Raw genomic sequence first — 16,072 nt, 5'->3', positions numbered from 1 at the left:
TAGCCGGCGGGAGGAGGAGGAAGGAAGACCCGCCCACTCTGTCCGCGAGCGCCGGAAGTGGGCGGCGGAAGGCCCTGAGGGGCGGAGAAGCCCGGGCGGAAGGGAGCAAGCGAGGGAGGCCCGGCTAAACAAGAGGCACTTCCGGGTGCTGCCATGGCGTCGCGAGGAGCTGCGGGGCCCTCGCTGCCGGCGCAACCAGACCGAGCGGAGCCCGGCGGGGACTTCGGGCCGGGTGAGGAAGGGGTCGGGGTCCGGGGCAGGAGGGGATTTCGGCTCCTGCGAGGTTTTAGACGCAGTGGGCGGGGAAGGCTGGCTTGGACGAGGCGTCTCAAACCACCTGGATAAGAACACTGTATATTATTGTATATTGTAAGAATATATAAATATTCTTGTATATATTTAAATATTATATGTGTGTGTGTGTGTGATGTACGTATCAGTATATAGAATATATATATTATCGTATGTGTGTTTGTGTGTGTGTGTATATATAGAGAGAGAGTGTGGTACCTCTGGTTACGTACTTAATTCGTTCCGGAGGTCCGTTCTTAACCTGAAACTTTTCTTAACCTGAAGCACCACTTTAGCTAATGGAGCCTCCCGCTGCCACCGCACGATTTCTGTTCTCATCCTGAAGCAAAGTTCTTAACCCGAAGCACTATTTCTGGGTTAGCGGAGTCTATAACCTGAAGCGTATGTAACCCGAGGTACCACTGTATATGTCTGTGTGTGTGTGTGTGTGTATAAAAATATATATAAACACTCCGCCTTTTTTCCTGACAGGGTTCAAGGCAGCTTACAGGTTAAAAAAAAACCAAGAATCACGAATGCAATACTTCTATAATAATTCTATCAATGTTTAATGATTTGTTAAAGGTTGTTGTCCTCCGCCCCACCCCCAGTTTTTTTTTTTAGCTGTTCTTATTTTCAATCTGTAAGCCCAGGTTTTGAGGAAGATGCATTTTTGCATTGTTTAGCAAATTATTACTTGATACTTAATTGTTTACTATAATAAAACATTAATAGCCGGAGTCTTACACTTTTTCAGTTATTTCACTATGTGAAATAATGCTTGTTGGGTTTTGAAGGTTTTCCATCTTCTCCATAGTTAAATGAGAATTTCCTTTGATCTTATTTTTTGCTGGACTGTCAGAAGTGAAAAAGTTGTAGGAATCACAAAAGATATTGGCAACTGTTACTATTTTCTGTTACACTTTTAACTGTGTAGCTATGCTATTTATGTGTTTCTTAATTGTAAGACTAATAATTTATCAGGTATGTTTCCTTTCCCAACTGCAGAGCAATTAAGTGTTTTCAGTTGTTTCCTGGTTGCCTCAAGTCTTTTGTGAGCACGTTGCTTTATGTAGTTGCTCCCAATTTTTGATTTTGACTTATTAGCACTATAGTTCTCTTTAAAAAAAAAATGAAAAAAGAAATGAGGACTTTTGAATAAATATACCTCCGTCTAACTGTTGCCTCATGAGCAGCACAACCTGATCTGCTGTTGAGCCATTATTTAATTGAAAATGCTTATCCTGTTCAACTGTGTTAAGAAATTTAATCGCCACAATATTTGAGATGGTTATCTAGATTCCGTCTAGACATTCAGTTTTGTATCAGTGATGTATTTCAAAACAATTGCTAGCTGTAAAATATATTATTTGGATAGTTTAGTCTAAATGTAAATGAGTAACTGTTAACTGTTTAGTTGTAGGGCCAGCGTTGCCTCCAGACTACTATAGTAGTTCCGAAATACATGGTTGCGATAAAAAATGCACTTCTCCTAATGCACCTGGAGGAACAGTATGGGATTCTGAAGATGACAAAGATTCAAGTCCAACGCCCAGGTTAGTGCATTAGTGTGAACATAGGAAATTGCCTTGTATTGAACTATGGCCATTAAGAGCTGTAATTTCCCAGCATTTGGGGTCTCGAGTGAACATTAACACAATCATTTAACATACCGCAATCATTGGACAGACATACAACCATCATGCAGTCACGGCATTAGATCAGAGCTTTCCAAACTTTTTCATGTTTGTGACACGCTTTTCAAACATGCATCATTTCACAACACAGTACCATATTTTTCGCACCATAGGACGCACTTTTCCCCTCCTAAAAAGCAAGGGGAAATGTGTGTGCGTCCTATGGAGCGAATGCAGGGGGGAGGCAGGCGGGAAAAGCCCCCAAGAGCTGCACACAAGCTCCGTGCGCTCTTGCGGGCTTTTCCCCAGGAGGGAGAAGGGACTGACTGGCCGCATCAGTCCCTTCTCCCACCTCCCAGAAAAGCCAGGAGAAGCCGCGATCTCTTTAAAGGGGTTGCGCGGGTCTGCGGGCTTTTGGGAGAGGTGAGGGAATCCCCCCACCTCCCAGGAAAGCCAGGAAAGCCCTGCGCAGCGTCTCCCGGCAAGGAGAGGCTGCACGGGGCTAAAGGGGAGGCCAAAACAGCGAGCAGGATCCATCCTGCTCGCTGCCTTGGCTTGTGCCATATCCGCGCGCAACCCCTCCGGCAGGGAGTGGTTTTGCGCAGCCTGTACGCTGCTCTTTGGGGCTGGGCGGGGTTTTTTTTCTTCTTGATTTCCCCCCCCTAAAAACTGGGTGCGCCCTATGGTCCGGTGCGCCCTATGGTGCGAAAAATATGGTAATTCAGTTTTACTAGCAAACCGGCAATTTAACCAGCCCCTTTCCAGTCCCAGGAGGAGCGCAGGGAGCGTTCGTGTAACACACCTACACATTGCAGCTGACACAAATGTGTCGCAACACACAGTTTGGAAAGCTCTGTATTAGGTGGTAACGGTGTGTCGCGACTTCTTTTTTCAACTTCTGAAACTTTGGCAGGCAAACACTATGGAGGATTTACTTGTTTTGTTTAAAACTGTGCTTCTCAAAAAAAGTTACAGATTTCCTACAGCTTCTTCATGGTGTGATAGTTAAATAAGGGAATCTTTGGGGGCTGGTCACAATCTAAGGCACTAAGGCTACAATAAATCATAAAGTAAAATTCAAAATAAAACATTACGGAAGAAAGTCAAATATAAAGTATATATTCAAAGCAACATAATTAACAGGAAACTAATATATCATCTTAAAGGTTTCATAATAAAACATTACAAAGGAGGTCAACTACAGAATGCACATTTAACACATCAAAGTAACAGAAAAAAGATATCTTAAACATTTCAAAAAAAATACTAAAGGAAGTCAAGTATGAAATGCAAATTTAAAACAGCATAATTAGCCATATAATATATTAATAATAAAAATCATAAACATATCTGATACTGTTGAGGACCAATCCTGCCAATGGTGGTTCATGGTGAGCAGCGGCTGTAGGAGCTCAGGCTTGATGACCAGGGTCTGCACTTACAGCCAAGGTGGTCTGGTCTTTTCAGCAGCCTCAGCTTTTGTAGTTGGAGTCAGTCAGGGCCTCGCCCTGTCCTCCCAGACCAGGTGGGAAAAGGCTTGCAAGACATAGAGCAGGTCTCGCAGCCATGATGGTCTGTTACATAAATGATTTTATTTAGTATTAAAATTGAAAAAAGATTTGTTTTATATGTATATATTGATCGAATGTATATATTGATCGAAGCGTATAAGTTGTAAAATTAATATGGATATGCAGGACATCATGGATATGCTCACAATTGGCAAATTAATTTTTTTAATCTTGTAAGAACCCCCACCGTTCTCTGAAGTCTAGAGAAGGTTAAGGAGAGTCTCAGAGAGACATTGAAAGCAGTCAGATCTTGTTGCTTTCCCAGTCATTTCCAGACTCCCCTCAGCTAGGGAGGTGGGTAGCAATTTGCCTTTGCATTTATTCTGCACTGCCAAAGTTTGTTCAATTCATGCACACTGATGTAAAAAGTAAAGGACCCCTGGACGATTCAGTCCAGTCAAAGGTGACTATGGAGTACAGCGCTCATCTTGCTTTAAAGCTGAGGGAGCTGGCGTTTGTCCACAGACAGCTTCCAGGTCATGTGGCCAGCATGACTAAACTGCTTCTGGCGCAATGTGACACTGTGACATAAACCAGAGTTCACGGAAACACTGTTTACCTTCCCGTCTTAGCTGTACCTATTTATCTACTTGCACCAGCGTGCTTTCGAACTACTAGGTTGGCAGGAGCTGGGACAGAGGAACAGGAGCTCACCCTGTTGCACAGATTTGAACCACTGACCTTCCAATCAGCAAGCCCAAGAGGCTCGGTGGTTTAGACCACAGCACCACCCACATACCTTTACACTGATGTATATAATAGTTGACTCTGCTGCTCAGTTGGGAGTATGACTTACTATATAGGCGAGCCATTTATATTATTGAAGTTGTTCTGAACTAATAGCTTTCCAGTGCTGTTACCATGGATATAGAGGACACATACAGGATATGAGATGCCGTTCTTGAAATAATTTCAGGCTTTTCTTTTCAAAGTGTAGGTAATTACTGTTCACATTTTAGTAAATTAAGTGCTTTCATTATATTTGTAGAAAACACAGACGCTATCAGGAAGATGACGATGATGGATTCTTTGGACCCGCTCTTCCTCCTGGCTTTAAAAAACCAGATGAATCCCCAGAAAGGTAAATATCCCCCCCCCCCAAGAATCCACAGTGCCTGAAAGACTGTTTGCTCTTCCTGCTCAGAATCAGACTTTAAAGTTAGCAGAACGCTTTATGACCTCTGTATTTCTGTATGTAAAACAACAACAACACCCCAATCAGCAACTAAAGTGTTGAAAACAGACTTGAGGTTGGTTACTCCAGGAAATGGCTTGTCAGGAAACAGACTTGTCATTGGAAAGGTCTTCAAAGATAATCTCATCCAACTTGGTGATGCAGAAATTTCACGGCTGCACCCTCCCTGACAGGTGGCCGTCCAGCTTCCACTTTCAAACTTTCTGCAAAGAAGGGACCACCACCTTTGAAAGTAGTTTGTTCCATTGTTGAATATCTTGTGCTATCGGGAAGTTTTTCCTATGGTTTACTTGAAATCCCCCCCTCTTTAACAATTTGAACCCATTGGTTTGAGTCCTGCTCTCTGGAACAACAGGGTCCAAATTACTCTCAAGTTACTCAAGGGAAGTAATAGTGCCACTGTATTCTGCTCTGGTCAGACCTCACCTGGAGTACTGTGTCCAGTTCTGGGCACCACAGTTCAGGAAGGACACTGACAAACTGGAACGTGTCCAGAGGAGGGCAACCAAAATGGTCAAAGGCCTGGAAACGACGCCTTATGAGGAACGGCTAAGGGAGCTGGGCATGTTTAGCCTGGAGAAGAGGAGGTTAAGGGGTGATATGATAGCCATGTTCAAATATATAAAAGGATGTCACATAGAGGAGGGAGAAGGGTTGTTTTCTGCTGCTCCAGAGAAGCGGACACGGAGCAATGGATCCAAACTACCGTACAAGAAAGAAGATTCCACCTAAACATTAGGAAGAACTTCCTGACAGTAAGAGCTGTTCGACAGTGGAATTTGCTGCCAAGGAGTGTGGTGGAGTCTCCTTCTTTGGAGGCCTTTAAGCAGAGGCTTGACAACCATATGTCAGGAGTGCTCTGATGGTGTTTCCTGCTTGGCAGGGGGTTGGACTCGATGGCCCTTGTGGTCTCTTCCAACTCTATGATTCTACTCTCATCATTATAGCCTTTCAAATATTTATAGATTGCTATCAGAATTGCAGAGAATAGTTGTGTCAAATAGATGGGAGGAATTTGGAATAGTAAATGCTCTGAGTGAGTAGCACTTGCCACCACAAGCTCCTTGTTGATAATGCCAAAATCAGAAGAGAAAATGTTTTTAGGACCATTATTAAGTGTACTTTGTACATTGTAGCAGCTTTCATTATTTATCTGCTTTGGAATATGACTTTAAATTAAAATGTAAAATGATTTTTCCCTCTTCACGAGGCCTGTTATAGGTCCTGCCTTACCACCTGGCTTTAAGAAACCATCAGAAGCTGCTGAAGAAAACATATATTATGCAACCCAGGTGTGTAGAAACAATAATCCTGAAACAACAGATCCTGCTTTTTATTTGTGGAGCATGTTTGGAACAATGCACACACAGACACACACACACACACACATATGCATATATGTACACACTCAAAACCTAACCCCCATTTCTTCATCTGACAAGGTTACATATATGTTAACTCTGTAACACTTTGATTTGCAAATGCCTTGCTTGTTGAGTAAAGTTATATACACAAAATTTGAAACACAAAGGAGCAGGTAAAATAGAAGTTTCACAAGCTTTAAGATGCCACAGGTTCTTCATTCTCTTAAATGTAAAATTTCCTGGAAACGAAAATGTCTGGCAGATGAAAATATATGGTAAGAAAGATAGTTGTCTCTAGTTCCATTCAGATTATATCATGGCCTTATAAAGAAGAAAATGGATGTTATTCCTTTCCCTTACTTACTTTGCAGCACAGACTGCAATAGAGCACTGCTCCCCCCTGAGCACAGCTCATGATTGGTGTGTGCTTTTCCTTCCCACCCAAGTAAACGATGAAGATCAGGAACTCTGAGACCAACACACCCTGTGTTACCCAGAGTGCAAAGGCAGCTTACGCTCCCCAAATCCCTCCCAGATCTCAGAAGAACACGTCAATCTCTTACCACTCAGAACCTAAACTTTCAGTAGCAAGAACTCCAAGAACTGTCTAGGCACATGGAAATTCTGGAATCCCGAGGTTGGCAAGTGCACACACTTGGTCAAATGATGAAACCATATTAGAAATAAAAGTTAGGGGGAAAGCAGGCAAAAGGTTAAAACAAAATACAAAATAAACCAGAGCACTGTGGCTCTAAAACTGGCTAATCTTCGCCTTTCCACTGCAATGTAATACTTCTAGTCTATGAGTAGGCAGTGAGAATGTTCAGCATCCCAGTGGTATGCAAGACCCAGTGTGGATTCTGATGCAAGAGCAACTCGGCTATTTAAAGCCTCTCCACTGTCTTTTGAGGGAGCAACCCCACACACTTTCTGACTGATGATGAGCTGTGGTGGCATAGGTAGACATCTTAAGCACCCTTCTTTCATTGAAGAAACCTAGAGGAAGATACGTCACAGCATGACTTAGAGGAATGGTGGGAGCAAGAGATTCTTGCTTCACATACAACCTTGGTTGTCAGAACACTACATACAGGCAGAGCAATATCAGCCTGGAGAAGAACCATGTTTGTTTGTTTGTTTGTTTGTTTGGGGTTTTGCTATGGGCAGTTGTACTTCAAGAAAGATCTGTGGAGTTTGTAAACTTGGATAACTTTTAAAGAGTGTGTGTGCAATTCTGTTTGGTAGGTTTTATTTGCACAGAGCCTAGGACTTGCCAGTCAGAAGGTCAGCGGTTCAAATCCCTGCAATGGGGTGAGCGCCTGTTGCTCGGTCCCTGCTCCTGCCAACCTAGCACTTCAAAAGCACGTCAAAGTGCAAGTAGATAAATAGGTACCACTCCGGCGGGAAGGTAAACGGCGTTTCCGTGCGCTGCTCTGGTTTGCCACAAGCGGCTTAATCATGCTGGCCACATGACCCGGAAGCTGTACGCCGGCTCCCTCGGCCAATAAAGCAAGATGAGCGCTGCAACCCCAGAGTCGGTCACGACTGGACCTAACGGTCAGGGGTCCCTTTACCTTTACCTATTTATTTATTTATTTATTTAACCTCACCCGTCTGGCTGGGCCTCCCCTGCCACTCTGGACAGCTTCCAACAGAATATTAAAAACACAATAAAACATCACACATAAAACACTTCCTTAAACAGGGCTGCCCTCAGATATCTTCTAAAAGTCAGATAGTTGTCTATTTCCTTGACATCTGATGCGAGGGCATTCCACAGGGCGGGCGCCACCACCGAGAAGGCCCTCTGCCTGGTTCCCTGTAACCTCACTTCTCGGAGTGAGGGAAGCGCCAGAAGGCCCTTGGCGCTGGACCTCAGTGTATAAAACGATACTTAAATTTACCCCTCTACAACATCTTCCAAGTAATACACAGTGAAATAATGAAATATAAAACTGTTTAAGAAAATAAATAGCAAGATTCAAACACCCTGGCCCAATAGGATTGGTGTTTCTGCTGAGTAGAGCTCTGTGACCCTGGAGGGTAGCAACAAGGAAGTGTGTCTTTAACCTATCCTTGCAGGATGCACTGTGTAAGTAATGGTACCTGTGGAAAAACCATTGCAGTGCTTTGAGACAAGGATTTTGCTTCTGCACAGTGGGTCGCTAAGCTCTAGTGATGTACTTGTGTAGTTCAAAGAGCCTTATCACTGAGAGATGCTGGAGGACTTAGTCATGCTATGTAGTGCCATGCCTGGTTTCTGGTAGGCTGGATTTCTGATCATCACCCAAAGCAAACCTGCTGCTTTACCAAGTTATTTCCAAGTTCTTGGCCTTCAATTTCTGTAGGCCAGGCATGTCCAAAGTCCGTTTCAGGGGCCTAATCCGTCCCGCCGGTCGATTTAATCTGGCCTCCGTGGCAGTATATGTCCCTGGAAAAAATCCTAATAAAGTGGTGCCTCAGGTTACAGACGCTTCAGGTTACAGACGCTTCAGGTTACAGACGCTTCAGGTTACAGACTCCACTAACCCGGAAATAGTACCTCAGGTTAAGAACTTTGCTTCAGGATGAGTACAGAAATTGCATGGCGGCAGCAGGAGGCCCCATTAGCTAAAGTGGTGCTTCAGGTTAAGAACAGTTTCAGGTTAAGAGTGGACCTCCAGAACAAATTAAATTCTTAACCCGAGGTACCACTGTAAAAGCTCGGCAACTTCAACCCTAAAAAATACTCCACAACTTTGGTGTAAAATTGTAAAAAAAAGCTCAATAACCTCCGTCGGCCCTCACACATGTTCACTTCTTCAAATCTCGCCCTCTTTGAAAAAAGTTTGCTGTAGGCCCAGGGATGACTGGCTTGAAGCATGGCTTCAAATGTTTAAACATAAAATTCCTGTTCCTTACGACTGCAGAAAGGAACCTGTGTCTTCTCCACAATTCAAAGCAGATATTGTGTTTTCCACAGCAGCTGCCTAAAATTCCCTCATACCTTGTAAACAGGTTTGTCTGCTGGTATGTTCTTTATTCCTTTCACTTGTGCAGCACTTTTCATTAAAATAATAATAACGAAGAAGATTTGGCTAAAACCCATACATTTGGTTTTTAAACAAATACGCAAATTGAGCTACTTAGAGTAATTCATCATTTTGCCACATCTTGGTTTCTGGTAAAGAGAGTTACATCGGCCTTAGGCGAAAGTGAGAGATGTAAGGAATGTATTAAGTAGGCAAACAAGATACAAAATAAGTATGTTTATTTTGAGAAATACAGGGTTGATGGAATTTATTTGTATTTCATGTTGTAATAAAGACTACGGATAGCAGTGAAGAGGAGGAAGACATGATTGGCCCAATGCCTGCCAAAGGACCAGTAGAATCCAACACAACTAGAGAGATTGAATGTCGAGCTCAGAGAATGAAAGATAAACTTCTCGGTAAAGATGTGAGTTTAATTCCTGATTGTTTTATTTTTAAGCCTTGTCAGCTTTAGGCGTGCTTCTAATTTTGTTGGTCGACTGTTTAAAGGATGGACCCAAACAAGCTAAAAGAGAATCTTGGATGACGGATCTACCACCAGAACTCAAAAGCTTTGGACTCGGTCCACGGACATTCAAAAGAAGAGCTGATGACAAATCAGGAGATAGATCCATTTGGACTGATACCCCGGCCGACAAAGAAAAGAAAGCCCAGGTAAGCCTTCATTTGCCCCCATGTCCTCCTATATATATTATATATGTTATATTATATATATATATATATATAAATATATATATAAGGGACGCAGGTGGCGCTGTGGGTTAAAGCCTCAGCGCCTAGGACTTGCCGATCGAAAGGTCGGCGGTTCGAATCCCTGCGGCGGGGTGCGCTCCCGCTGCTCGGTCCCAGCGCCTGCCAACCTAGCAGTTCGAAAGCACCTCCGGGTGCAAGTAGATAAATAGGGACCGCTTACTGGCGGGAAGGTAAACGGCGTTTCCGTGTGCGGCTCTGGCTCGCCAGAGCAGCGATGTCACGCTGGCCACATGACCCGGAAGTGTCTCTGGACAGCGCTGGCCCCTGGCCTCTTGAGTGAGATGGGCGCACAACCCCAGAGTCTGTCAAGACTGGCCCGTATGGGCAGGGGTACCTTTACCTTTACCTTTACCTCCTATATACACACCACTCTGGTGTACACATGGGAGTCTTTGATTGTGTGAGGGGTTCTTTAATCGCAAAGAGACAGCTGCACAGTTGGAGGAGCTGCATGTGCATATTGCTTTGGAACCATTCTGCTTCGTAAAGCAGAACATTTAATTAGGCTCAGGGCCTAGGATGCTGGTCTTGCCAGCATTGCCGAGGTGGCAGCTGCTATTAGCGGTGCAACTTCAGTACAGGGGGGAAGCCAGGCAAAGGGCTTTTGAGGGACAGGGAAGGCGGCTGGGTTGCAGTAGAAGGATTTTGTCTTGCTTTTAGACACATCCAGTTTTGCCCCTGCGAAAGGCTGGGCTGGATGAATCCCTAGCCGGAATTAAGATTGCTGGAAGAAATATCAACAACCTCAGATATGCAGATGACACAACCTTGATGGCAGAAAGTGAGGAGGAATTAAGGAACCTTTTATTGAGGGTGAAAGAGGAGAGCACAAAATATGGTCTGAAGCTCAACATCAAAAAACGAAGATCATGGCCACTGGTCCCATCACCTCCTGGCAAATAGAAGGGGAAGAAATGGAGATGTTGGGAAAGGTGGGAGGGCACAAGGAGAAGGGGATGACAGAGGACGAGATGGCTGGATAATGTTCTCGAAGCTACCAGCATGAGTTTGACCAGACCGCGGGAGGCAGTGGAAGGCAGGAGTGCCTGGCGTGCTCTGGTCCAGGGGGTCACGAAGAGTCGGACACGACTAAACAACAACAAGTTTTGCCCTGCTTGCCTTACCCACGGTAGCTGTTGTGAAACAAGTCCTCGGCTTGGGTCGCATTTGCTACGAGATGCAACTGTAACATGGCTGCTCTCACAGAACATGCCCCCAAGAGTCCTGTGCTTTGTTCTCGGTGCTGTGTGGGGAGTCCAATGTGGTGTGTCCACTCTGCTTCTTTGCCAGCCTGACCAGATGTAAACAGAGTTGGTCTGGAAGCGGCACAGAACACTAGCAGCCGGGTGTCTTGACATTGCCACACTCCTAGCTGTTCTTTAAGCTACAGAGGCTGGAGAGAGTGGAATGGAGGAAGGACAGAGGCTGAACAAGAGTCATTTGTCTGGGCTAAATAAGCCCAGTGGTGAGCCAGAAACCCGGTAGCCTTTCCAGGATTGCAGAAGGAGCGAGGAGGATTGATGGACTAGGGAGAATTGCAGTGTGAGCGTTTGCACTCTAGATGACACTCCAGGATAGCATTACGTGAAAGGGTGTGGGGTAAACAAGCATAACAGGAAAAAGCAACATCAGAGATAAGAAAAATGCCAGCGGCCCTATGATGAACAAGGCTTCTTGCCTCTTGAAGTATGAATAGAAAATGGAACCTTGGCACCCCCTTATTCTGAAATGAGAGAGGTGGGGCTTGCAGCATTCTGAGAGTTTTAAATGGGAGAAGTATCCCAACCTGTTAATCTAGATTGGGTGCTCTGCACTTACAGAGTGAACATGCCTGAAAAGAATGGCTGGTAATTTCCTTGCATTAAGAAGCAGTTTTGTGCTCCAGACAGATCGATTTAAGTATAGATAGCCTTTGGTGCCTGCTAACCAGTTGTTTATTTGTCAGGAAGCGCCAGATGCGAAAAAGTCCATCAGTAAGGATGATGCAGAAGTTCTCCTGTCCGAGAAAGACAAAAGACTGGTTGAGCAGTTGTCTTCATACAATGTATGTATCATTTCACGTTTCCCCTCTTCCTTTTTTTCATTAGGGACATTTCTTTCAATGGGAATATATCTAATACAACTTTGATTATGAGGTGGTATAGAAATGCCATTTATAAATAGGTAGAGAAGGACCCTCAATGATCTTTTATCCTTGTGTGGCCCTTAGAGGTTTGTTAGAAATCCTTATCAAACAGCTTGTAGAAATACAACTTCTTTAAAGGGCGATCTTGAAATTGGAATGGAGAAATGGCAAAGGAAGGATTAACCTGACGTTCATTTGGATTCTTGGTACTTATTTCCTTTGGTTCTACTTTTAAAAATTTATAAGTGCAGTGGTGTCCTATACATGTCTACTCAGGAGTAAGCCTCAGTTCACAGGGACATCCTCCTAGGTGAGCGCGTGTAGGATTGCAGCCCTTTGTTAAAAGGTCTCCATTTTTATCTCTACTTTTCTTCAGCCTGAATAATTATTGTAATAGTTTCCAGCTGAGTTGTTTTTTCTTCTTCTTATCAAGGACTCCCAGAGATCTGAATCTCTTATGGATTTGCATCAGAAAAAACTGAAGAGCAAAGCTGCCGAGGAGAAGAAGCCGCAGGAGAGGCGGCCATTTGACCGTGACCAAGATCTCCAGGTCCATCGCTTTGATGAAGCACAAAAGAGAGCTCTCCTAAAGAAATCTAGAGACTTGGGCACTAGGTTTTCTCATGGCAAATGCAATATGTTTCTGTAATGTAAGCAGGCAATGATAGTGAAGTATAGTTGTGTGCTATTTAAAAACATCATGTAGTAGTACTATATAATAAAACATCTTTTTTGTATATACAATAAATGTATAAAAAACTTTTTAAAAATAGGTCAGAGTTTTATAGCTGGTTCAGGACCCCTTGGGGTTTTTTCCAACACGTTATTGAAATTAATAGGCCTATTATGATCAGTCAAGTTTTAAATAGTCATATGCACTCTCCTATATGGATTTCGAGGGAAGTAATTGGCTCAGATTCCTCATTTGTTTATGGAGCCATTCAGTTTTAATTGACAGAAATATGTCATATTTCAGAATTTGAAGTTTGGGCCTAATAATGAGAAATGGAATTAGGCAGATAATGTAAATATTGCCATAATTACTTACGTGTATATTTGACAGGAGGGTAAGTAAAGCATTCTGTCTTTCTATACCCAAAAATGTCTCGGCCTATTGTATTTTATAGAATCTCCCATTCTTGGATGAGGTAAGCAACTGTGGATAACGGGGGCAGATTTGTTAATTGGACTGGAATTTAGTAGAAAAGGTATTACCAGGGCATTATGCTTCTAATAGATGGGTGAAAAAGATGTTGAGCTTTTCCTATAATTGTAGTGCACTTTTCAAACTTCTTCTCTCTGGATCAAATACAGTGGTACCTTGGGTTAAGTACTTAATTCATTCCGGAGGTCAGTACTTAAGCTGAAATTGTTCTTAACCTGAAGCACCACTTTAGCTAATGGGGCCTCCTGCTGCTGCCGCACCGCCGGAGCATGATTTCTTTTCTCATCCTGAAGCAAATTTCTTAACCCGAGGTACTATTTCTGGGTTAGTGGAGTCTGTAACCTGAAGCATCTGTAACTTGAAGCGTATGTAACCCGAGGTACCACTGTATTAGTATCCCCATAAAAAAGAGGAGGTAATGGGAGCAAAATTTCAATCCCATACAGTCTTCTTAAAGATACAGAGAATCTAACTGATATATTCCTTCTGAGTATGAAACACATGCCATATGAGTTTCTGTGCCACAAACAATATGTAAATAGAGAAAATACTGAAATTGATTTCAAAACAAATTAATTCAATCTGCGAGATGATGGGAGGAGACTCGGCAAATATGCACCCTAAATGTTAGCGAAGTTGGAACGGTCATCTGGGCCAAGATGAGGAGACAGTCAAGAAAACTGAAAGTGGTAAGGCTTTATAAACAAGCAGCAAAGGATTAGAGGCAATTCTCGTTCTCCGAAGGGTTCACTTCCTTCTCTATCAACATATCTGCACAACATCAAATCAATATGGATTCAATAAATCCCTTACTTCATGGGTGGGGGAAAATAAGGTCCCCTAGTTCACTAGCACAGGGACGCAGGTGGCGCTGTGGGTTAAACCACAGAGCCTAGGACTTGCCGATCAGAAGGTCTGTGGTTCAAATCCCCGCAACGGGGTGAGCTCCTATTGCTCGGTCCCTGCTCCTGCCAACCTAGCAGTTTGAAAGCACGTCAAAGTGCAAGTAGATAAATAGGTACTGCTCCGGCAGGAGGGGAAACAATATTTCCGTGCGCTGTTCTGGTTCGCCAGAAGCGGCTTAGTCATGCTGGCCACATGACCCGGAAGCTGTACGCCGGCTCCCTCGTCCAATAAAGCGAGATGAGTGCCACAACCCCAGAGTCAGCCACCACTGGACCTAATGGTCAGGGGTCCCTTTACCTTTACCTAGTTCACTAGCACAGCAAGTAACCAGAGAAAATAAAATGCAGAGCAAGAAAAAGTCAATTAAGTGCTGCCGAAATTGTGTTGCTGAGGAAGACAATGGCCAAGAGGTCTCCTGACACTTGGGTGAAAGCCTGAAGTCATCCGGAGTTTTGGAATGTGTTGTCAGCAATATGCTGATGACACACAGCTCTACTTTATATATTCAGGTGTGGCAGTAGATGTACTGGACGGCTGCCTTGCCTCAGTAATGGACTGGATGAGAGCCAATAAGGTGAAGTCCAATTCATGGTTAGCGGGTGGTTCCCTAGACTGGATGGATGGGAAGTGGCCTGCTCTCGATGGGGTTACACATCCCTCTGAAGGAGGGTGTACGCAGCTTGGGGGTCCTGGTTCCATTGCTGTTGCTTGAGGTTCAGGTGGCCTCGGTGATAAGGAGTGCCTTCCATCAGCTTCAGTTGGTGGCCCAGCTGCACCCTTATTGTTTTATGCTCTAGTAACCTCTAGCAGCCACGAAATCAAAAGACACCTGCTTCTTGGGAGAAAAGCAATGACAAACCTAGACAGCATCTTAAAAAGCAGAGACATCACCTTGCCAACAAAGGTCTGTATAGTTAAAGCCATGGTTTTCCCAGTAGTGATGTATGGAAGTGAGAGCTGGACCATAAAGAAAGCCAATCGCCGAAGAATTGATGCTTTTGAATTATGGTGCTGGAGGAGACTCTTGAGAGTCCCATGGACTGCAAGAAGATCAAACCTATCCATTCTGAAGGAAATCAGCCCTGAGTGCTCACTGGAAGGACAGATCCTGAAGCTGAGGCTCCAATACTTTGGCCACCTCATGAGAAGAGAAGACTCCCTGGAAAAGACCCTGATGTTGGGAAATGTGGAGGGCACAAGGAGAAGGGGAAGACAGAGAACGAGATGGTTGGACAGTGTTCTCAAAGCTACCAGCATGGGTTTGACCAAACTGCAGGAGGCAGTGGAAGACAGAAGTGCCTGGCGTGCTCTGGTCCAGGGGGTCACAAAGAGTTGGACACGACTAAACGACTAAACAACAACAACAAAACCTCTAGGTGAGATTGCTGCAACATGTTACATGTGGGGCCGCCTCAAAATGGCTCAGAAACTTCAGCTGGTGCAGAATTCAGTGGCCAGGTAGCTCACCAGGGCAAAACGGTTTGCGCCTATAATGTCAATCCTGGCTTGACCACACTGGCTGCCAATTAGTTTTCCCATTCAAAGTGCTGGTTTTGACCTATAAATGAAAGGTGGCATAGAAATTTAATAGGGGTGAAGGGTGGTATATACATTTAATGAAGTTCAGCCCAAGCTAGATGTCAATAACGAGAATATATTACCAAAATTGCTAGACCAGACTATTCCAACCACAAATCAAGTCACACTTTTCCTAGGAAGAGGTGAATTGCTGCCTCCAAGGGCAACTGGAAATGTATGAGTCCAAGACCTAAGAGGAGTTTGATTGTTTTCTTGGGGAGATAACTCCCAACTTGTGGTTTCGCATTAATGTACTTGAGCCTTGGACTTGTGTACTTCGTGTTGGCCTTGGAGGCAGCATCTCGCTTCTTCCTTTGTTCAAACCTGAAACCGGGACTGATAAGTAAAGGTAAAGGTAAAGGTAAAGGTAAAGGGACCCCTGACCGCTAGGTCCAGTCATGACGAACTCTGGTGTTGCGGCGCTCATCTCGCTTTATTGGCTGAGGGAGCAGACG

At 44.1% G+C, this 16,072-nt stretch overlaps 1 protein-coding gene across 1 annotated transcript; it reads left to right on the top strand.

Annotated features, from left to right (window-relative positions):
* The first annotated feature begins 9 nt into the window (after positions 1-9).
* On the top strand, positions 10-13,070 carry GPALPP1 (GPALPP motifs containing 1). The gene is made up of 8 exons (XM_083738505.1): positions 10-232; positions 1,709-1,847; positions 4,488-4,580; positions 5,905-5,986; positions 9,365-9,496; positions 9,580-9,744; positions 11,789-11,887; positions 12,402-13,070. The coding sequence occupies exons 1-8, from the start codon at positions 154-156 to the stop codon at positions 12,615-12,617; spliced, it is 1,005 nt and encodes a 334-aa protein (XP_083594631.1). The 5' UTR covers positions 10-153; the 3' UTR covers positions 12,618-13,070.
* Positions 13,071-16,072: the final 3,002 nt, after the last annotated feature.

Source organism: Podarcis gaigeae (genome assembly GCF_964106915.1).
Source record: "Podarcis gaigeae genome assembly, chromosome: 5".
In the NCBI taxonomy this organism is placed as follows: Eukaryota; Metazoa; Chordata; class Lepidosauria; order Squamata; family Lacertidae; genus Podarcis; species Podarcis gaigeae.
This window is presented reverse-complemented; position numbering and strand designations above follow the sequence as displayed.

What these genes read in the sequence shown, in the direction of transcription:
- GPALPP1 (XM_083738505.1), top strand. Translation starts at nt 154, where the DNA reads ATGGCGTCGCGAGGAGCTGCGGGGCCCTCGCTGCCGGCGCAACCAGAC. An exon ending in ACATATATTATGCAACCCAG is followed by an intron (nt 5,987 to 9,364) that starts GTGTGTAGAAAC and finishes GTTGTAATAAAG; the next exon opens with ACTACGGATAGCAGTGAAGA. An exon ending in ATAAACTTCTCGGTAAAGAT is followed by an intron (nt 9,497 to 9,579) that starts GTGAGTTTAATT and finishes GACTGTTTAAAG; the next exon opens with GATGGACCCAAACAAGCTAA.